The sequence below is a fragment of the Amblyomma americanum genome, chromosome 11, assembly GCF_052857255.1.
Source record: "Amblyomma americanum isolate KBUSLIRL-KWMA chromosome 11, ASM5285725v1, whole genome shotgun sequence".
NCBI classification, from domain to species: Eukaryota; Metazoa; Arthropoda; class Arachnida; order Ixodida; family Ixodidae; genus Amblyomma; species Amblyomma americanum.
In genome coordinates, this window is record NC_135507.1 from 29,519,503 (window position 1) to 29,536,829 (window position 17,327).

The 17,327-nt window shown below is 46.3% G+C and overlaps 1 protein-coding gene across 1 annotated transcript in view; it reads left to right on the top strand.

Moving 5' to 3' along the window:
* Positions 1-17,327, top strand: part of LOC144110160 (uncharacterized) — a 113,329-nt gene that overhangs the window by 54,107 nt on the left and 41,895 nt on the right. Inside the window, exon 9 of the mRNA XM_077643001.1 lies at positions 14,410-14,585. Coding sequence (XP_077499127.1) covers positions 14,410-14,585 — 176 coding nt within the window. The remainder of the gene's footprint in view (positions 1-14,409; positions 14,586-17,327) is intronic.

A 17,327-nucleotide genomic window follows, 5' to 3' on the forward strand; every position in this document is an offset into this window, starting at 1 on the left:
ACGGCACCTCTTCTTTCACTCCCTCCCTTATCCCTTCCCTTACGGCGCGGTTCAGGTGTCCAACGATATATGAGACAGATACTGCGCCATTTCCTTTCCCCAAAAACCAATTATTATTATTATTATTATTATTATTATTATTATTATTATTATTATTATTATTATTATTATTATTATTATTATTATTATTATTATTATTATTATTATTATTATTACTAACTGGCGGTGGAGAGAGAGAGAGAGAGAGAGAGATGTGGGCTGCATGCATTAGCACTGACAACGTTGTGATGGCAGACACGCGGCACTGCAGCAATAGGCCGCAGTGTTCACTGGGTGTCCAACCTCTCGCAACCAACCATTAACCGCCGCCTGCCAGGGTGGTAGGGTGGGCGCGCTGCCTATCCAGTGTGCGGAACGCACTGAACGTTAACATGCCAATCCGCGTCAGCTCGGCTAGATCACGTGGTCAGGCAGCAGCCGCTCCGTGGCTGTGGAGCCCCGGCAAAGCGACAGCGAAGTCACGTGAGGCGTTGCTATGGCAACGGCGCAGCAAGGACGTTCAGGGTCAAACTTCAACTCACGGTGAAATCGGCGCCGCTAGGCTAGCAAAGCTTTCACTTTAAAACAGCCCAGGCTCATATCAAAGCGACAAGCAGGACACACGTTAAATGCACACAGCGAATGCCATACACCACAGCCCCCACAGGTGGGATAATCTGTGGGTGAACCTTTTTCGCGCATTCAAGATATACGAGACACAAGAGCCTAGGCACTCGGACGTACGACGACGCTACAATCCGTTCAGGCTCATTTTTCTATCGCATTTTTTTAACGCAGCAGTGTTATTTGCCTAGTATCGGAAACTTTCGGGTCGGCACGGGGGATGTAGTTACTGCACCAGGGCGCAATGTCAACTCATTTTCTTCTAATCAGTAACCACGAACTCGCTCACGAAATGCTCAGCTCCCTTAATCCCGCGTGAAGTGAAGTGAGGCCTAATGACAAACTGCTTCCTACGCTTTCAGCGAGGTGCTCTTAGCCGGAGAATACATGATGCCCACAGATGCATCGGACACTCATCTGTCGGTCACTGCAGCCGCATTGTAAGCGTACGGCGATTAACGGCGAAAAAAGAAATCTCAAAAATCCAGCGCACATGCACAGAACAACGCAGCCGCCAGACGGCTGTCTTCGTTGTTTACTTCGGCGCGCTTTCCGTGACGTCACCGGAAGGTTGGAACCCATCGCAAAATTGATGAAGGCGGGCAAGGTTACGTCATAGCTTCACATGATTCCTAAATCAGTAACTATTTTAACAGTATTCCGAGCAAAGCACTAAAAACCTTCGCAGTTTTTCCTAAGACTGACCTGTCTGTCTAGCTTGACTGTAGACAAACTATACTGGATAGCTTGTCTAGCTAGTGGCCCGTTAAACTTAAGCGCACTGCTAAAAGTTGTTCTTCACTTCACTTAACTAATAATAATAATATTATTAATAATAATAATTTATTTTGGGGGAAAGGAAATGGCGCAGTATCTGTCTCATATATCGTTGGACACCTGAACCGCGCGGTAAGGGAAGGGGGAAAGGACCGAGTGAAAGAAGAAAGGAAGAAAGAGGTGCCGCAGTAGAGAAGAAATACCCCACGTTTAAGGTATTACCGGAGCACGTGGGAGGGGGGGGGGGTAGTCCAAAAATTCTTGACTTTGACTACTACATTAAATCACGGGAGAGAATATTTGAATTCTTAAGAAAGCTTCTTGGGTAAGTGATGACAGCTGTGTTGTGGAAAACACCGTTCCATCTGGTTGCAATACGAAGGAAAAAGGGAGCGGTAAAAGTGACCGTGCGGTCACGTCGGCAAGAAGCTCCAACGGAGGTTGTCAGTTTTGGATCCAGGATCGCGCGTCATTATTGCAGCTGGAATCAATATAGTCGTCTTCATTTTTGTGGGTCGCTGGAAGGTGAAAGCTATAGTCTTCTGAAACTATATTTTCGAAGAGGAGATGCATACCTCGCAGCTATCTTGTCACGTATCCGCTGAGCTATAGGCATGCCGTCTTCTATTTCACCCAACAACTTTTCGTCGTGAAACAGCGCGCACAAACTCTTCTGCTCGCCTCGGCTGCTAGAGGTCGGTGGTTCGATCCCCGCGGGCGCCCGTCTACCCAGCCGGCCTATGCAACGGGAACAGGCGAACCGCACGTTACTGAAACGAGGAGCTTTCTCCGGTGGTTTCTTGTCTGGTTCTGTTTTTGATTTCAAGCTAGAAGCTAGCGTTCTCATTTGTCTCAATCATGTGATGCAAAATGGCTATATTCGACTAGACAGCCGCGTTCAAAAGGCAAACGCAGCATGCTCTCAAATGAAACAGATTCAAAAGAGATGCGGACACTCGGCGTGGTGTTCATTCCAGCCCAAGAGTTATTAAATATCCTGTTTAATTTGACGGCTTAAGCATTTCTGCAATTCTCCTCTAAGATTCAATGAGAGGAACTCCAAGGGGCGGCATTTCGCGCTCAAGGCCGCTTTAATAAGCAGTGCTCAAATGCCTGAGTTTCCCGCCTTTGAAGTCTGCGGAACAGGAGATGGTTTTCTCAGATGACGCTGGCAAGGAACAAAAATTACCGCCACACTGCAACGCGTCGCATACAGAGCTTGAAAATTGCAGGCTTTAAAATTTTGTTTGCACGAGGACAACTGCGGTATTTTGTTAAAAAAAAAAGAAACTACCGCTAGTTTTCTTTCTTGCTTCATTTCGAGCAAGTAAGCTTAATTTTTCAAAGTTTACAAGTCACGGCTGTCCAATTTTCGAAATGAACCGCGGAGTGCGCGGATGACAAGTTGGGCTGCCCGCTATTGTCGACAAAACTCCACTCGCTACTTACATCCACTTCTTGTCGTTTCCTTGAGATGTTTTAGGAGGGTGCGCCCTCCCATTTCTCTTGAGAATGGTGCGTGTCCGATTGCATTTGCTGGGGAGAGAGTCCCGCAATTAACTGAATGGAGTCTGCCTCGAGAGATGCAATTCTTTCGCTTCTCGAGTTATTGAAGAAACGGGAGGACGTCGGACCAAGGGGATTCCTTGTTTCCTGAAAAAATGGTAGAGTAGTGCGGAGAGGTCATTGACCCCCGAACTGGCGAGTCGAAAACAAAAAAGGAAGAACACTTCGTCTCGACTCGAAGATGTCTGCGCGGTTATTTTCTCCATTTGCGAAATTAAAGCTTGAGGAAGTGGTCTTGTACCATACAGAAAGCTACTCTTAATGCTGGCACCAGGAACTCTCGAGGGATTCATTTAGGTTGCTTTACTGCTGATTTTCTAACTGGCGAACCTGATGTATTAGAAGTGCACTAAAGAGGGAGCTGAACTCTTCTTTTAACCGCGGGAACTCTATCTACACGTTCCGGGCATTCTTAAAAACTCCGAATTATTGTCCTGTGCAGCCGATTGCCCTAATTAAATCGCATTAAAGTCCCGGCTCCCGTGTTTTTGTTTTTAATTCAACGCGGTAGGTAGGCGCAGTCAACCAACGCGTGGAGTGCCTTTCAGTCAGTCCAGTGGCGGCTTCGCTTTCGATTTTATTTTGTTTTTTTTTTAGGTTTCTGTGAATAAACAGTTTCAGTCACAGACAGTATAGCCGCAAATTAGGCCCACGGAAATAAAAGTACGCCTGGACTCTTTGATTTGCGCATCACTCCGCCGATGACAGAGCGGCAAGCCGGCACGGGTCTGGCTGACGCGTTCGTTGACTCCTGCTACCTACTGCGTCGAGTTAAAAAAAAAACAAAAAAGGCGGGAGCCGGGACATTTAGTCTGATTTTATTAGGACAATCTCTGACACAGGACATCAATTTGAAGTTTCTAAGAATGCCCGGAACGAGTAGATAGAGTTCCCGCGGTAAAAAGAGGAGTTCAGATTTTCCTTTAGTACACCTTTGTAAGTTGAGTTTCGAAGGACGTACTTACTGAGCAATTATCGGACTCCCAGTGAAGTAGCCAAAAAACTGGATGGCTTTGGCTGACGCGAAATTCGAAATTTATAGTACGAGCCGTACCTCATGAATTACACCATGGACAAAGGTGCAAAGCGATACTTTTTTAGCGATTATCAGTACCTGCCATTTAGGTATGCTTACTCTGAAAACAACTACTGCGTCATTGGTTCCCAGTGACCGGGGCAACAGCCGGCGGCACGCGTTCTGATATAACGCGGTCAAGTTGCGTGATAGTTGTACTGTTTGGCTACTCTGCGCTCTCTGAAACAAAAACGCAAGTAATGAAAAATTCACTAATTTAGCTCGCTCACGATGATTGGCTCTTAATAACCGACGTAAGGATTAATGCATCAATCTCGGTGTTAAGGTTGATCTTTAGATTGCACTGTAAATCACAAGGCATGTTAGTCGCTAAGAAATTTTCGTCATCGAAGTAATCGATCTCTCATTGCCTCGATCACTCAGAAATTTAGTCGGCCGTATTGCTAACCCTAAGTGGGCCGACCAATCTATCAACAAGTTGTGCCTAACAATAAAAGTCTGATCTCGCATAGCAGGACCGCAGCGGTGGTCTAGTCGTTTGAGCATCCGCCTCGCATGCGGGAGGTGCGGGGTTCGATCCCCAGTGCCGCCGTGTACCCACCGGTGATACAATGGGTACAAGCTTTCCCCTGGTCTGGTGCTCGGCTTATTTAGGGTGAAATGCTTGGAAAATGGGTCTTTGACCCCACCTTGAGAAAAAGCAAAATACCTTGTGACATGGCACTCTTTGGTCATAGCTGCCCTTGCGCCATAAAAATCCATCATCATCATCATCGCATAGCAGGTTATGGCGTGCTTGAAATTGAGACTAGATGGGACACAGTGCTTATCGAGAATTTTTTTACCTACTATTCTCTGGCTTTTTTCAAACGATCATTTATCCGACTTTCCCATCTCCTATGTTGGCTCAAGAACTAACCACACTCTCTTGAAGGCAGCTACACTTTCATTTTTACGCCTCATCCTACATTGTTGCTTGATTTTTCTTTTCTTTCTTTTGGTCGCCACAAGGTTTACTTTTACTGCGCAAATTGCTAGGGATACAAGATCACCTTTGATCCGCCCCGCCTCCATCACCGGATAAAGCCGATAAACTAGAGATGACGGTCGTCTCTAAGGAACCTTCCTCCCGTAACTACCCGGGTGCTGAGCCTACCCTAACCTCACTAGGTCTCAAATTTTGGGGGGCTACGTCTCTCCATGTAATTCTTTTCCCCACCCCAGCGCCTTTTTTTTTACCCCATATTACTCATTCCTTATCCCGTCGCTTCAAAGTTCAAGTCAATTTATGTTCCTGGGAATAACGTTTCGTAACGCCTCCGGTTTTTTTGTTTTTTCCTTTAAAAAGAACAAACGACTCGTGTGCTTTCTTCAAGCTCTTCCACTGCGCTTCTAAAGTGATCCAGTGCATTTCTGCCTTTCCCAGGCCTGCGGTGCATCACAAACTTGCTGCCTGTAATTTTCTGCAACCTCGCCAGAACTTCGCCACACACGAATCACAGGCCTGTCTGAAGAGGCTCTTTGCAAGTGTCGCAAGTTCGCACAGCAAAAGCACCGCCAGCGCTGCAAACTTTCGGCGATTAGTCGAAAGGACCCGGTACTGCGGAGCCGAAAGAAAGGAGCACGGGGGGGGGGGGGGGGGGGGGGGGGGGCATTGCGCTAAGAAGCGCGCGTGGGAAAATCTAAAAATGATGGTGTGACATTTCGCGCGCCCGCCTGCTTTACAACGAACCAACGAGCCAGAGAAAATGGCGCCTGTCTGCTCCCGTCTTAAGCGCCGTCGCAACAAAAGTAAGAGGGAACTTGCGCCAGCACCGCCAGACCCTCAGTGAAATTGTCTCTTGATACGAGGAGAGAAGGGGTCCGGGGAAGACGGCTGTTCCATCATGCCGAGATTTATACTGGCATCGAAAGCAGCTGTGAACAAAAGAGTGAAAAAAAAAAAAATATGGAGAAGAAACTCGCCCTTTGTGTCACTTCTTTCTTCCTATCTTCTCCAATGGTTTCGGCTCTTCTGTTTTTCTCTTTCTTTTCCGACGTTGGAGGGAAAGCAGGCCATGAAGCTTTGACGGTCTCCTGCACTCCTGATAGCTTCAAACAGTGGCGAGAAAGGAAGAAGAAAGTCAGGTTGCGTGGAGCTCCACAGGAAAGAAGGCTTGATGGACGCCTCCGCTGGAAAACGAGGCGGAAAATGCAGGTACGGAGTCAAACGAACGCCTTCTCTTCGGAGCCAAGAATTATGACACGGAAGGAACGACACCTCGTCCCGGCTGCTTAACGGTCTGGAAGGTTCCCTTCCTATGGCTCTGCGCTCGCGTGGTTCACTAGCTTCCTTTGACGTATTTCGTCCCTTTTTGCGATCGGTGCTTTTTTGCGATCGCTTTTTCTCTCGGCCGATTCTGAGGTGCGCCGTTGCGGTGCTGTCGCTCCTTATATGCAAGCAGGTGCTTATTGGAACTGTCAGTGGAAGAAAGGTCCTGAGCAAGCCGCCACATCCTTTATCATTGCTTCTTTTATGCGAAGCATAATAGGGACACTACTAGCTCAACCATAGCCCAGCCTGGCGCGGCCGCGACCACAAAGGCTAACTCCCGCTCCTCCCGCTAGGGGCGCTGCAGCCGAGCACGTGGTCTGACGTCACGACAGCTGAGGAGAGACGGGGCTCAACTCGCGCGGTCGCCGAGCGGCCGCGACCACCAAGGCTAACTCCCGCTCCTCCCGCTAGGGGCGCTGCAGCCGAGCACGTGGTCTGACGTCACGCCAGCTGTGGAGAAACGGGGCTCAACTCGCGCGGTCGCCGCGCGGCCGCGACCACCAAGGCTAACTCCCGCTCCTCCAGGAGATTGCTAAACAACGAAGAGACTAGCCTGACTTACGGGCAGGAGATACCGAATCCCTTTCACAAATCTATTATGCTTCGCATCCTAGGCTTAACCTTAGCTAATCCAGGCCATTTTTTCTAAATCGTAATATATTGTATATATCTACTTCGTGTTCATTTATTCATACTGTAGTGCAAACATCGATCTGCCTTTTATTTCTCGGCTAATCTTTTGTTTTTGTAGGAGGGCCTGTCAATAATTACAGCTGCTGTGGCGGCAAGGTCTTCTGTTCCCTGGGCTTCTTTTTTTCTTCTTTTTAATAAATTGCTGTGCTCTAATCGAACAAACAATACTTTTGCTGATCAAACAATGCCTTCGTTTTTAAACATAAATTTTGACATTTGCTCTACGAATTGAAAATTCTGCCAGCTGTGTTTTCTTAATAAAGTCTAACCTCGTTATGAGGAAACGGCTTCTAACGAAATAACGTATATAACGAAGAAATGGTGATTCCCGTTTTAAGCTCCATCAACACGGGCTATAATGAAGCTTCGGCTATAACGACGTAATCGAAGTTCTCCTTCAACGTCGTTATAACGAGGTTCAAGTGTAGTAATGACAATACCCACTGCAATCGCACTTTGCTTGAGGTTACTGATATATAAGGTTAATTTCCATTGGTTGGTCTGATGCAAGTTTAGTTCAACATCCCAGATCACTTTAGAGATTTCGTTAATATTCATGTCTCCTGATGACCCAACAAGTCTTCGAGTGCTCATCACGAGAGAGATACGTGCGTTCACCCTTCACTCATACGATATAACCACCTTTCATCCTAAGCGTTAAACAATTCTCTTTGAATAGGCATGTAGTTACTATAATTTGGCCCAAGTCTGCACGAAAACCAATTAAGTAATCCGTTTGAATGCTGAAAAATGCTAACAATAAAATTGATGGTGCAAAGTATTCAGAGGGCAAAACTGGCCCTCCTTCATTGCGGAGGGATAAATTAAGTTTCTTAACAATCAATTAGCAAATTGCCCTTCAGCGCTGTCGCAATGCGTTTAAAGATGACGTGACAATGCGCCCGTCCTGTCGCCCAAAGCGCTCAAGAAAGGACCTTCGGGTCGTCGAGTTGAAAGCCCTTTCGAGGGGCCACCGGTCCTCATTTTTGTCGCGGAAAGTGGTCCCGCGTTCTTTTTGTCTCACAAGAGCCCCACCGGCCGAAATAAGCGGTGAAGCAACGGAAGCACTCGTCGCTCCATTGTTAGGAGATCTTGAAAGGCGCTTTTCTATGGCAGTCGCACACGAGAACGTTGTCTCTTATTTCTCTCTTTTTTTTCCTTTTTTCGCTTATTCGTAACAAAAGATATTCGAAGTGGACAGATATGAATGCCCTCTGAACGGAAGCATACACCATTTCGTTGCCCGATCGAGTAAGAATGCAGCTGCTTCATTCTTCCCGCTTTTGGATATGTGCGTTCAAGCGCAAGCTTTTACTAGTAGTTGATTTCTTTTTATTTAAATGCGTATTGCTTGTAGGGGACCCTTGAACATTTACTTTTCGCTGTTTCCAATGCTGCCTTTATTTCTTTATATGATCGGAAGGGCTGCCTCCGGCATTGTTACAATGCAGCACGCCAGTATTGTACTTGGTAAAAAGATTGGAACACATAAGAATGTGAAACAGCTCAGCAATGCATGTAATGAAAAAGTGAGCACAACAGAACGCTTTCGAGGCACAAAGACGGACTACAAAGGATTTAATTGTTTTTATTTGCGGGGATTTTCATATTTATTGGCCCTTCCGAAGGAGTTCGATATGAACTGGTTTTGAAAAGCAGTTTCGTTTATGAATCTTCGTGGAAATTAAAAGGAAGCCACGGCTAATGAATTTGGCGCAATATATGAATTAACACCAACCGACCGATATTGATCGATATGAGTTGAGTATGTTCGAATAGTTCACGGGTTCATTCGGTGTAGTTATGATTTGCCCTGCGATGAATTTATCCAAAAATGACATTGAGCCAGTTCACGGTAAGAGCATCTGAAAAGAGGACCGCATCTTCGTTTAGTTTGTTTAGTTTCTAATGATAAATGCTTGGCAATAGCGAACAGAACATGTCTCTTTGTTACGTATTGAGTTATTGCAACAGAACAATAACAATGTAAATTATGACATGTCAGGTAATTAATCAGTAGTCATAAACGTGTTTAAACGCGGTATATGCCTAAATATGCCTGGCCAGACATCCCAACCTCAAAAGCGACGCTCTGTAGCTGTTATAGATATTTCTTTAGCGAAATTTGCGTTGAATAAAGTAATTCATTAAGAAATGCTTGGGATTGGGCTTGTTGGAACTTAATTTTTACTACAGCTGCGCTGCTTGAACTGACACGGGCACAGTTGTGAAAGACAGAGAGCAATTTTTGAGCGCGAAAATATTTATATTTACCCAGTTCATCAGATGCAGATTTGACCGCGCGTGAGAGCTAAGTGAGGTCTATACGGTCCCTTGTTTTGCAGGACGCGGAGAATAGCCACTGTATCGCAGATGCTCATGCAAGACGGACCTTATGTTCCTTACATACAGTCATGAGAATTATAAGAGGGAACAAGCTGTGAGCGGTCATTTATGGATTACTCCGCAATTTTTTATGACAAGCGCAGTTTTTTTCGGTTTTGTAACCAGTTTTGCTGTTGGCGTATACATTGAAACCACTGCCAAATTTGGTGTATAAATAGCCAGAAAACTCGCAATTTGTGGAAATAGATGGGCAGTGTTGTGAAAATAGTTTGTTTCATCTCATATTTCTCAGGACTGTACGTGTACATCCCAATATAGTTCAACAAACCTCCTTCAGCGGCTTATTTTCCCCCATGCCCCTAAGAACGCGGAAGATAACCCACACCGTTTTTGTCATTGCAGTGTTTGTAACAGAACATTTTCTCTTAGATCTCTCAATCATTTCAGTGCTGGTATTCGTCTCCCATGAGCGGTGGCAGCCATTTCTTTTAAATTTCTTTGCCCAATCTTAACGCTTGCAAGCGTGGCGAGATCAGCGAAGTTCTGTTACTTTACTTTCCCTTGTTATTACGTGTCCTAATTACGTTATTTAACTGCTCTGTTTAGTTTTCTTGGTGCATTTCCTTTTGTAGCATGCCTCCGAACGCTTGCGCGATCGACAATCTGGTCGTAATGCCGATGAAAGCAGCTGCTGAAATCAGCGTCTATAAGTCTTTACGAAGAACACAAAGCTAGGCGGCGCAGTCGTAAGTATTGGTGCGCTGAGACCTGGATCGTACCAGGCATTCGCTGAAATGTCTGTGCTGCGGCATGTCATTTTCAATTTCCCACTTAATTTTGCTTTGAAAAAGAAAACCTGCCACACAAGCATTAAAAATGTTTTATTTCCGTTTTGAGTTCCATGTGATTTATCTGTGGAGTGAAAGAGGTCAGATACAGAAGATTCAGTACGTTCGCTTTATCATAACCATCAGCCTGACTACGTTCACAGCAGGTCAAAGGCCTCCCTTATGTCTCTAATTAACCCTATTATTTTCCAGCTGCGGCCACCATATCCCCGCAAACTTCATGAATCTCATTCGCCTACATAAACTATGCTGCTCCCTGCTATGCTTGCCTTCCCTTGGAATACACCCCATTACCCTTGAAGACCAGCGGTTATCTTGCCTCCGCATCACATGCCTTGCCCAAGCCCATTTGTTCCTCTTGGTTTCGACGAGGATATCATTAACAAGAGTTTGTTCCCTCACCCACTCTGCCCGCTTCCGGTCTTTTAAGGTTATACCTATCATTTTTCTTTTTATAGCTCGCTGCGTCATCCATAACGTAAGCTGAACCCTTTTCGTTAGCCTCCTCGTTTCTGCCCCTTCGGTGAGTACCGGTAATATGCGGCTGTTGTATACTTTTTTCTTTAGGGATACTGGTAAACTGCAATTCATGATCTGAGAAGCCCTGCCATATGCGCTGCACCCCATTCTTATCCTTCTCGTTATTTACCTCTTATGGTGAGAAAACGACGACTGAAAACATTGCTTAAGCTTCTGGAAAGCGGGTTTGAGTTCGCATGATGTTAAGTTGATGGTAGCGAGCGGCACAAAGTAGGTACTTTTCTAGATGCAAAGAGGACTGGAGCTAATTAAAGGATAAAGGTATCATAATTCTCGAGGTGTTTATTCTCGAATCGGTATACGTGAAAGAGGAAATAGTCACCGTTGAAAAGATTACTTCTTTACAGCTGGTACCTATTAGACGAGAGAAGTATGCCGGTTAACGGACTGCGTCAAAAACTCAGCCCCGCCGCGGTGGCTCAGTGGTTAGGCGCTCGGCTACTGATCCGGAGTTCCCGGGTTCGAACCCGACCGCGGCGGCTGCGTTTTTATGGAGGAAAAACGCTAAGGCGCCCGTGTGCTGTGCGATGTTAGTGCACGTTAAAGATTCCCAGGTGGTCGAAATTATTCCGGAGCCCTCCACTACGGCGCCTCTTATTTCCTTTCTTCTTTCACTCCCTCATTTATCCCTTCCCTTACGGCGCGGTTCAGGTGTCCAACGACATATGAGACAGATACTGCGCCGTTTCCTTTTCCCCCAAAACCAATTATTATTATTCTGTTTAACTGAAAACTACGATCCTTCCTTTTTTTCAAATCTTAGTTTATCCAAATAATAAAATAGAATAGGGCATGCTAATTCGCTTTCTAATACCGGCACATTGTCTCTAGTCTCTTTTGAAAGTCAAGTTGGTACTGAATGCTGCTCTGATGTTTCGCTTTCTTAGCAAACTTTCCAATCGCACCTCACGAGCGAAACTTTTCTTCAGCCTTCCTGCACCTTCCATTGTTCCACGGCAATTGCTATCTTTTTTGCTCAGGTGCTTTCTTTTCTTTTACTGTTTTTTTCTTTCACCAACATATCTGTTTTTGTTTTTTTTCTGAGGGAAGGCGCATTACCACATTTTTCGTTTCCAAGTGCTCTTGCTCCTGTAGGTATACACGTCGCCGAAAGCATTTACACTTGGACTCAAACATACGGGATGAAATTTTTCGCGGAAGTGCGCAAATTGTTTCCTCGTCCGTGCTTTAAGCTTTGCTCGCTGCATGCTTAGGGACCCTGTGTTCTTACAAGCGCCTTCTTTCTCATCACCTCCTCAGCCTTACGTTCTACTGCGGCTAATCATGGTTTCTTCGGGTGCCGTGCGCTCCCCCCAAGGGGCACGCGCTTTTATGCGATTTATACGATAGGGCGACTGCAGCGTTCGCGCGCGCCGGAGGAATGCAAACAAGTTCAGGCGAAATCGAAGCCGTTTGCAGCGCCACCTCTGTTCGAATACATTAGAGCACCCGTACGCGCTTGCACTGTTCGGGAGGGGGCGCCCATTGTGTACATCGTAGAGTCCCCCTTAGCCTCCTCAATCAGAGTGCGAATATTTGCGAGTGCGTGTCAGCGGGAAGAGTAATTTGCATCTCGCCTGTTTCTCCGTCGAAGTAGCGCAGTTTAATGGATTCGGCAGCTGTGAGAAAAAAAAAATAAAAAGACAGCTGCCGGCGGGATATGCCTGCGAAGTGCGTCGGTAATTTCCATCTACCGTACAGAGACGCGGCTGCTTTGAAGTTTGCAGCACTTGGTGACCTAGCAAACATTTTAACTGCGAACGAAAGGCGTAGTACAAATAAAGGGTGTACTGCACTAGAGCTTTGCACGGACAACTCATCGAGCTTTCGAATTCCAGATCGTGGCCAAAGGCGGCGAGAATGTTCAGTTTTTACGGATTGCTTCCGTGTTCCGTGAACTTTTGCGGTCGAATGTACCTAACTGCTTGGGTTTCGTATATTAGATTGCTTAGATAGATTAAATTACATTATATTCTAATATTATTAGATTAGATTACATGCTAACATTGGATTGTTTCCCTCTGGTGGCGACGTTACTAAGATATCTCGTCGGTGTTGTCGGTAGGTTTCTTTTACTGATACACAACACCTGTGATCAAATAAAATATCAAGGACCACGGCAGACATGTGTCCAAAAGCATAACAGCTCCTGTACTGTGTCATGGTCGCAGTTCACAAATGCATGTAAATTATGTCACAGCGGCGCAAAACATTTCCTTAAGTCTCTGAAGGGTCGCGCCAATTTTAGAGCCGAAGTCCTAATAAGTGCGCAGTGGTTCAACGTTTCACTACTTGGATTTTTGTTCCGGTAATCTAATGCTTGCGGTCATGCATCGCAATTCTGTGCGTGACAACACACCCGAACTGCATTTTGGTCTTCTGCTTAAACCAAAACAAGTCATTAATGAGGTATTAAAAGTAGTTATGTTAATCGTTGCATCACTAAAAGATTGTCAAGAACGTCCATAGATCAAAGCACAAATGTTTCCCAGTTTCCGGAAGTGCCCCTGCTTGAAAAGGATAAGCTTCTTATTCATAATAAGCTTCTTAGCTTCTTAATGAATAAGCTTCTTAGTTTATTCATCGTTGTGATGAATAAATCTGTGTTATTATTATTATTCTTCTCCATGTTTCTCAGTGAGTTTTTGCCAAGGACATCTCTTCACTCAACTTCCTCCTTTTTCCCAGCTTTGTTAGTGTAACAAATAGTGGGAGCAAACCTTGAGCGCTAACGAGGGCCTCGATTCTGGCAGTCTTGATACCGTAGGTAGCTCTGCGAGAACCCATTAGAGGGTTCTCGCAGAGCTTCCGCCCTCACCGTTCGACTACGTCCGCCGCTATAGGCGAGGGTAGCGCTGGTGAACACTCTGAGGGTTCGCTTACACTACACGTAGATACCCCTGAAAGCAGAAGATTGGGCAGCCGTCGCCGTACCTCAGTTGGCAGAGCACCGGACGCGAAATTTGGAGGTCGTGAGTGCGGATCCCACCGGTGGCATATGGTTGTTTTTTTTATTCTGTTTTCTACTAAGTTCTCTTTAAAAAATAGCCACTTTATTAATCTCCCACTGATGAACACCTCAAATTAAAAAAAAAACATCCCCTATGCTCTTCTTTGTCATGTATACTTTTCCTGCAGTATTACGCGGTCCCTTGTCGCAGCGACAGAACCATTTCTGCCGGTGACAACAGGTCACTTCGCGATGCCACAGAAAAATCTGTCGTTCAGACAGGATGACAGTAGTTTGCAAATATTGGGACCGATTCTCTCGTTTTTTCTTACTTGGATCTGGGTGAGTTAGGGTCATGTTGATTCTGAAGTGACTGCTCTCATCAATAAAACGGAGAGTTGAGCTAGTTGGTGGTTCAGCTGTACCTAGGTGGCCTTCGTGTGATCCAAGTGTGTACTATTAATGTGATTCAAGTATGTACATGACAGCAGGCTGATGACGGCACAAGCTTTCCACTCACAACGCTCCATGCCGACAGCGGACAAGCCCATGATAAACTCCGGCAAGTGTTTCAAATACAGCTGTGGCCGGGAAACAACTGTGGGTAAACACGTTTAAACCAAACCTACAGGTTAGAAAGTCTGTATTCACACTAGTCGTGCTCTCTTGCGTGCAGTGTCGGTGGAGTGCGAGCCGCACGTTATGCGTGCCCGCGTACGGAGCAACATGGTCTTCAAGGGCAAGGTGTACACCCGTGGGCGGCCTTCCACATGCTCCCAGGACATCAGGAGCAGCATGGACTTCACGCTGCCCATCCAGCTGGCTGGCTCCGACTGCGGCACCATCAGCAAGGTCCGTATGTACCTGACACACGGGCGCACGAGATGGGACCATGCAGGCCTGTACTTCCCTGACGCGCACTTGAAGATATGAGAATGCGAGGAAAGAAAGGTCGTGGAAGACTGCTTTCTTAGCATCGTCGCTGTTACCATTATAAGCTTTTTTCAGTGCGGTAGGACTACCAGGCGCATTGTCCGATTTGGGGCATACGTACTACGTAAGTAGTAAATGCCCGAAGCCTGCTTTGTGGCAGGCGACCAACTTGCCCGTCGGGTTGTGGCCAACCTGCCAGGTGTGTACACCTGGCAGGCTTTCACCTGGGTGAGTGCCTGGGTGAATTGTACACCTGATTTAAGGTCAAGGCAAAGTCCTTCAGGGTAAAGACCTTTAATTTAAAGGCCTTTGTGGTAAAGGTCTTTAGGTCAATGGCCTTTAGGATGAATGTCTTGATGGTAAATGTCTCCCTGGTAAAGGCCTTATGGTAAAGGTCTTACTGACAAATGCCTTCAGCACGTAAGGACGTCAAGTGCCTGCCGTAACTAGTGCTCCTGCAATATTTCAGGAGTGCATGTTGTTGGGCGAGTCGGTCGTACATCGTTGAGTAAAGGTACTGCGCAAAATAATACAAACATGCGCCCGTCCTTGTGCCCCTCTCGTCCATGTTTGTATTATTTTGCGCAGTGCCTTCACCCTCCTGCAATATATTCCGCCCTTGGCCATGCTAAACAATAGACTGTTTTTCCCCCTTGATTTGAGGCCCTGCGATTGACACATATGCGTCATATTACGACTGCTAGTAGCCGGTGAGTCACCTTGACTCTCGTACATTTTATCTGCCGCTTGTGTCGTCACTATTTGCCATGAAAGGAACCAGTTTGCCGCGCTTTCATGCCAGGCATTTCGTCCACTGGAACACTATGTGCAGCCACCGATGGATCTCACCGGAATGCTGAACTTCTGCGGGCTTTATGCACTGTATAAATGAGCCTCTAGTGCCTTTGGCAAAAAGCTAACCTTTAACCACGTTTTGTGAGTGTTCTTTTCCCGAATTAATTTTTTACCTCTTTTCTAACGGATAGTCGTGACTTTGGCTCCAGAGCCACTGCGTGACACATTTTGCGAACTCCCAGCTGGCAGCTAGCAGGCAGCGCTTGTAGAAAACGGTATTGGTAAAGAACGTGTTACGAAACATGACTCCTGGTTTACATGTGAACTCTAATTTATTTTCATCATTCGGGTATTCGAAAGTCTGTTTGAACTGTTTTGCGCAAAACAATTTATTTCTGCAATTCGTTTAAGCCAGTTGTAAAGTTTCTAGCGCGTGCTAACGTGTAGTATTTTTCATTTTTTAAGCGCTGCATTGACATGACAAATGCCATCGAGAAATACATTCTATTTGTCTGAAGGATGACTAGAAGGCACGAGAAAAATATTCGGTGGCGATTATTTCAGTGGCGCTATTCATCTTTCAAAACGCTACCACTTTTCATTCTTCTTCAGCATCGAGTCTTTTTTCCCGTTTTCTCCTCAGCCAAAACCCACACTGGCTCGGGCTCAATCAGAATCCCTGTCTATTCTAGCTTCTTTTCACTACCACGTTTCTCCTGCCTCAGCGCCAACTGTTCTCAGGGAAAGCTCCGGCATTTTGCCACAAACAAAAGCCGGCGAACTGGCTTTCACTTCACAGACACACAAAAAGTAATCGAAAGTTTGCCTCGGAATGCTCCCTACACCTTCTCCGACGTGCGTGACAGATGTCTCACGAAACTGGATGCGTGCGAACCTATCAGCCCGGCTATTCGTGGGTTCGCGTAATGTTCTCTCGCATACGTGCAGTGCTTACGTACGCAGAGGTCGCGTTTGCGAAGGCACGAAGTTGCAAAAGCTGCTCGTGTTTATCAAAGCGAATGCTCGAAGAGAACCGGGTCCTGTGGAGAAGGCAAGCCCCGTAAAGAAAGGAACAATGGGTCGAGCCGGGAAGAGGAAAAGATGGAACACTCAGTGGTTGAGTTCGGAACGCGTGCGTGTGTAATCCTCACTGCCCATTATGACTCGATGCTCCTTTCTCCGCTCACATATACCGGAAAGGGCAGGAGAGAAAGAGATAGGGAGAGAGTGCAAGAAAGACGCGAATCAGCGAGTCAGCAGCGCCTCTCTTCAACACGTCGGTGCTAGCGTATAGCGGAGGAATGCCGTTACGTCTCAAGCTGGCTTGTTTCCTTTGCCTCACGCGCCACGGAGCGCGCAAATTGCATCTGGTCGTATAGTCATCCATCACAACTTCCAAAACTCGGGGAGAACGTCTGGACAGCGGCGGGCTGGCTGCCCGCTTACTTTACTGTGTCTGCGCTTTTTTTTTTCTTTCCCGCGTTGCTGTAGCACTCATCGGATTCTATATACGTATAGATGCGATTCTGACCCGCATACTTCTTTTTTTTTTTCCTGCGAGGCTGTGTAGTTGTTCGCGCAATCTGCGTGCCCGAGAAACATCGACTCTGTTCTCCTCCAGCTCCTGATTCCTATCGAGATTTGTAGCTGTACTTTTCGGCACGCGATGCTAGCCGCATTCAGGGCCTTCTTGCGGCGTTGTCTACGGGCTTTAGTTTTTTACGCGTGCCTTCAATTCGACGTTTTTTGGAGGTTCCTTTGACTCGATGCGCAGTGCTTATGTGCTCGAGAAATCGATAGCTTGTGGCCCCTTTTTTTAGCTTTTTTTTAATCTTCAAGCATTCGCATTGCTCTATTTATGTGAAG